The sequence below is a fragment of the Condylura cristata genome, unplaced genomic scaffold, assembly GCF_000260355.1.
Source record: "Condylura cristata isolate star-nosed mole 26May11 unplaced genomic scaffold, ConCri1.0 scaffold00001, whole genome shotgun sequence".
NCBI lineage: Eukaryota > Metazoa > Chordata > Mammalia > Eulipotyphla > Talpidae > Condylura > Condylura cristata.
In genome coordinates this window covers 3441579-3447094 of record NW_004567102.1, presented here as the reverse complement: position 1 = coordinate 3447094, position 5516 = coordinate 3441579, and the positions used below count along the sequence as shown (strand labels likewise).

General features: G+C 50.3%; 1 protein-coding gene across 1 annotated transcript; it reads right to left on the bottom strand.

Annotated features, from left to right (window-relative positions):
* Positions 1 to 1540: 1540 nt before the first annotated feature.
* CLPSL2 (colipase-like 2) lies at positions 1541 to 4757 on the bottom strand. Its single transcript, XM_004673984.1, has 3 exons — positions 4668 to 4757; positions 3880 to 3969; positions 1541 to 1636 (listed from the first exon to the last, which is right to left on the bottom strand). The coding sequence occupies exons 1-3, from the start codon at positions 4755 to 4757 to the stop codon at positions 1541 to 1543; spliced, it is 276 nt and encodes a 91-aa protein (XP_004674041.1).
* Between the last annotated feature and the right edge of the window lie 759 nt (positions 4758 to 5516).

Below are 5516 nucleotides of genomic sequence, written 5' to 3'. Positions count from 1 at the left end.
GTGCAGTGGGTTATAGCGCAGCACTGCAAGCTAGCAGCAGCCACTTCAGTGCCGGTTCGATTCCTGGCCCTGGAGGTGACACACATGGTGCAGCAGACCTCTCCTTACACCTGCTGCTCCCCTCAGCAGTGTGCTTCATTGATCTGTCTGTTCTGCTCCCACTCTGTCTCTGGTGAGTCCTCTCACCCTCCGCACCTCTGGCCTGTACCCCAGTTCTGTATACATAAATAAATAAATCTAAAAAAAAAAAGAAAGAAAGAAACTGGAAAACTTCAACAATAAAAAAAATTTTAAATGAAAATAAATAATGATGTAAAATATAAATAAATAAATGATTTTTAAAAATTTCCCCAGAGAGGCTGACTCTATCCTGTACCCCTGCACATAATCCAGGCTAATTCAATCAGCAAATTCTACTCCAATTATTGATTCAGGTGTGAACTTTCAGGCCTAGCTAATCCAAGCAAAATCACTGTAGGATGTTTGTTGAGAACTGACTTATTGCATACATATGAGTGGATCTGTGCTTAAGAGCCTGCACTCTCGAGCAAGACAGCTTGGGTTCAAATCCCAGTCCTATGCCATACTCTGAGCCATTGAGAAGAGTACTTTGATCCTCAGTACCCTATTTGTAAAATAAGTGTAATTCTAGTTAGCTATAAGGTGAGTTAACACAGACAGAAAATCACTTTGCACCAGTGTCTGGAATATACATATGCTCAAAAATCTTAGTTGTTTTTATAAAGGCGATACCTGGAGCTTTATTGCTACTAGGAAGGAATCCAGCCTGAAGGTCATGGAGCTGCTGGATCCAGCCAGACCTGAGGCATGCCCTACTTTTGGACTTCCAGTCCTGAACACCAATAAATTCTCTCATTATTTAGAACAGTTTGGGATAGTTTTTTTTGACATATCACTACACAAAGAATCTTCACTGTTAGCCTCATGATATGATGTGTAGTTCTTTAAGTTTCAGTTTCTTTATCCCTAAAATGGAACTGGTAATATCTGACACAGAGGAGACACCAATGCATTGGGCCCATTTCCCAAGATAGTTACAGTTTTGCATTTATACTTCACACACATGCTCACAAACACTCTCTAAATGATCTCCTTTCACTCCCCTAGAAGCAGATACTTCCTCTCAGTCTGCTGCCACATACTCATCCACGGGCACCCTAACACATGCTGGCTAAACCCACGCCTCATCCCTGCTCCTCCCACACAGGCCATCCCAAGACTTGGTCCTTACCTCCTCTCACCCACACCCCTTTACTTCAATTCTTTCCTGAGGCCACCATGCCTCAATAACAAGGCCAACCCCCAAGGCAAACTCTATGATGCCTCCAATCTCCCCTTTGGACCCCCTCTGCTCCCCACTGGAACCATCCCTGTCAGGTTCCTTCTCCCAAGAAGTGCAGAGGCCAGAGTCAGAAAGTGACTTTAATGTGTCAGGAGTTTGATTTCGAGCCTGAAGAGGATACTGGACCCCTGGCCCTAAGGATGCGTGCAAGGAGTGGCAGTGAGCAGCCTGCATCCTCTACATGAGGTAGCACCGGCGGGCACAGTTCACGTCCTTGGATACGCAAGTCAAACCCCCTCGGCAGGGACACAGGATGTTGATGGCTCCCTTGGTCTGTGGGGAACAAGTAGGAGAGTTGTGGGTCACCAAGGTGCAGGGAAAAGGAGCATTTAAGCTTCTTGGGGAGCAGGAGCCGGAGCTCAACAGATGGAATGAGAGACACCTGGGATCTCTCAGCCCTCCAATTTATAAGGCCATGAACTTAGGCAAGTTAATGAACTGCTCTGCTTTGGTTTCCAAGTGGGATAATAATTGTAACCCAGGGTTACATTAGATGGTTACATTAGATATGAGGGTTAGATTAGATCAAGTAGCCCAGATGCCCACAGTGAAAAGCCCATGGGGCTACTTCAGTCTAGGGCAGGCCATAGCAAAGGCCTGGCTGCCTCAGCAGGGCACTGGCAGCTGACAGTCTGTCCCAGTCAGGGACTTGGAGGCTAAGCCTGTCCTCCCTGGGAAAGTTTGGGCTCAGGGCCAGATGAGGGAAGATGAGCAGGAGCAGGTTATACGGAGCACTTCCACCAGCTAAGAACAATCAGCCTCAACCGAGCACAGTCTTCTGCCTTCACTTGGACCACAGACCCCTCCCAACAACTTGGTGGGTAAGTTGTTTGGCCCCCCCTTTTTTTAAAGATGTATTTATTTATGCATCCAGAACTGGGGTACAGGCCAGAGGTCAGGGGGGCGGTGAGAGGATTCACCAGAGACAGTGGGGAGCAGAACAGGCCGACTGATGAAGTACACTGCTGAGGGGAGCAGCATGATGAGAGGTCTGCTGTGCCATGTAGGTCACACTCGCACTGAGGCAGTTCCCTCTTTTTTTAAAAAAAAAAGATTTATTTATGGGCTCTCCCTGGTAGCACAACAGGTTAAAGCACCGCATTATGAAGCTGTCCACAGTCACTGCAGCACAAGTTCAATTCCTGGCCAGGGAGCTGACCCATATGGTGTGGCAGACCTCTCCTGACCGCTGCTCCCTTCAGCAATATATTTCAATACATCTGCCTGTTCTGCTCCCCACTCTGTCTCTGGTGAATCCTCTCACCCACCACACCTCTGGCCTGTATCTTTAAAAAAAAAAGATTTGTTTATTTATGCTTACAGAACTGGAGTATAGGCCAGAGGTTCAGGGATGGTTGGAAGATTCACCAGAGACAGAGTGGGGAGCAGAACAGGCCAACTGAGGAAGTACACAGCTGAGGGGAGCAGCGGGCAGGTCAGGAGAGGTCTGCCGCACCATGTGGTCACCTCCGGGGCTAGGATCGAATTCTTGCTGAAATGGCTTTAGCTTCTTAGTGCTGTGCTTTAACCTGCTGTGCCACTAGGGAGGGCCCCCTTTTTATTTTATTTTTTTTAAGTGAAGAATCATTATTTTAGTTTTCTTTTAAAAAAAAAAGATTTATTAATGTATGGAAGAACCAGGGCGTAACTCAGAGGCCATGGTGGGGGTGGGGCAGTGTGATTGTTCACCAGAGACAGAGTGGGGAGCAGAACAGGTGAATCTACTGAAATACACTGCTGAGGGGAGCAGTGGGGGAGATAGGAGAGGTCTGCTGCACCAGGTAGATGAGCTCCCTGGCGGGGGATCAAAATCAGGCCCTCACAATGGGCCTCCATGGTGGGCCTTTGCAGTGATAGTGCTGAGAATTAATCCCTGGGCCACAAGGGAGGTCCCCTATTTAGCCCCTTTTTATAGCTGAGGGAAGTTAAGAATCAAAGAGCACAAGAGAGCTGTCTTCTTGAAATCAGAGGGCAGGAAAGGCAAGATTTACATTCAAGGCCTTATCCAAAGCTGTGGTCTTGTCACTGCTGTGCTGGGCTTCTCTCAAAATGTTAGGTCGTTGTGGTAGGGAGGTCGGGATTGCTACGGAGAAGGTTTTTTTGCCATCTACCTTGCCTCTGTGATGTGGGCGAGAGAGATATTCATTTAAACAGTGTATTTGTTGAGCACTCATTGTGTGCAGGTGCTAAGCTGGGTTCAAATGAATATGCTGCCATCTGGCCCTGGCAGGCAGAGGGCTCCAACTAGCAGGCAGCTGGTAGCAGGCCTGGCTAATCTGGAGACTCAAGCCCTGAGGGTATGAGCCCAGGTTTCCCAGAGGAGGTGGCTGGAGTTGTATTGCAGGAAGATGGGGAGTTTGCCAGAGTGAGACTGGGAACATGGCCCATATGCAGAAGTGAAAAAGTAGGTGAGTCTTTTATAAACTCCCCCAATTCTACTTACCAGTGGGAGGTAAGGGTGGTGGGGGGGGGGGGTTTGGAGAGGTGGGAGGGCTCTCCCTACCCCAGAGCCTCACCTGGGGCAGGCATGGCATGGTTTTTCTTGTCTTGGGGGCACAGAAGGAACCCCTGGAGTCCAAGCTCAGGAGGCAACAGTTGCTGACGCACTGAGAGCGGTGGGAACACGCTGTCCCTACACTCTGTGGGGAAAGCCTTGGGTCAGCAGGTCTCCAGCATTGCAGGACAGTGTGTGGGTGTGTGTGGGGGGCGGGGGAAGTGTGGGTGCGCTGGGGTTCCCAGCATTACCAAGGTCCCCGGGAGGCAGGAAGAGAAACCAGGAGGTGGTCAACTCCAGCTCCCTCTATCGGGGCACTCCCACCCACAGGCGCACTAAGATGCGGAGAGGAAAAGAAAGGGTGAAGGGTTAGGACTTGTCCCTCTGCCTCGCCTTTCCTAGGTCCTACCCGCATTATCTCTGTGGGCCCCAAAGTCTGACCTTTGCTTGGGGGGGCAGAGGCAAAGACTCCTACATCACTCGTAAGTGGAGAGAGAAAGAAGAAACAGCTCCAGGAGAGTACCCACAGAGAAGGCGGGGGTTGCCGTACTAAGACTGTCCTGAAGGGGGCGCTGGACAGGGCGCGCAGGGGTGGCTTATCTTAAGTACCGTTTCCTTCACTTCCAAGGAGCCAGGGAGGCGAAACAGGACTTTGCAGTCCTTTTGGAAATACATAGCTTCCTGGCTGGGATCAAATTCCCAATTTGCCATGATTCCTGTCCCCACCCCCATTTTTCTCTAAATCCAATCAGTGCCTTCTGGCTTGATGGATTCCTCCTCTTCCACCCTCTACTGCCACCGAAGGCTCACCTTAAACCGCTGTTTATACTGTAGGAACTCGCCCCAGTGGGGGAGCAGGACCCCCGCGAGAAGGAGGAGGCCCACCAAGGCTGTGGCCATGGCCCCGGGCACCAGAGATCTGACGGAGCGCTCTAGAGTGACAGAATAAACCCCCTTTTCCACCACTGATGAGTGCCTGGGAGGCAGCTGGGGGTGGAGGGTGAGGGAGTTAATGGTCACAAGCTGCTCTAGAGGGAGGCTGGGAAGGAAAAAAAAAAAAAAAGCTGGCTGGTGGAAATCTTTTCTCCTTCCAGATTCGTCAGGGCTCGCTCGAGAGGGATGATGAGGATCAGCGCCCCTGGGAGACTCCATTCCAGCCTTGGACATAACATCCTCCCTTGAACTACTGATGTCAGGGGCCTCCATCTGTATTTCTTCCAAATAAAAACTTAAAACTGTAAAATAAAACTTTATTAAAAAAAAAAAAAAAGCTGGCCCTCCCTGGTGGCGCAGCGGGTCAGAACGCAGCACTGCAAGCTGGCCGCAGATACAGCGTGAGTTCGATCCCCGGCCGGAGCTGACCCACATGGCGCGGCAGACCTCTCCTGACCTGCCCTCTGCTCCCCTCAGCAGTGTACTTTGTCAGTCGGCCTATTCTGCTCCCCACTTTGTCTCTGACTGAATCCTCTCACTGCCCCTGCACCTCTGGCTTGTACCCCAATTTTGTATGCATAAATAAATAAATCTTTAAAACAAAAACAAAACTATGATGTTCTTTGCTCCTCCCGGTTGCCCACAGGGACTCTCGCCCACAGCGTGGCCCTGGGACACCGCTGCGAAGGGGGACTGACGGGGCCGATGGGCACCTGGTCACCGGGG

Bases quoted from the DNA above. Each gene is read 5' to 3' on its own strand.
- CLPSL2 (XM_004673984.1), bottom strand. From the start codon at position 4,757: ATGGCCACAGCCTTGGTGGGCCTCCTCCTTCTCGCGGGGGTCCTGCTC. The intron at 3,970-4,667 runs GTGAGCCTTCGG...CACCGCTCTCAG, and splicing joins AGTATAAACAGCGGTTTAAG to TGCGTCAGCAACTGTTGCCT. The intron at 1,637-3,879 runs GTGAGGCTCTGG...TGTTCCCCACAG, and splicing joins CCATGCCATGCCTGCCCCAG to ACCAAGGGAGCCATCAACAT.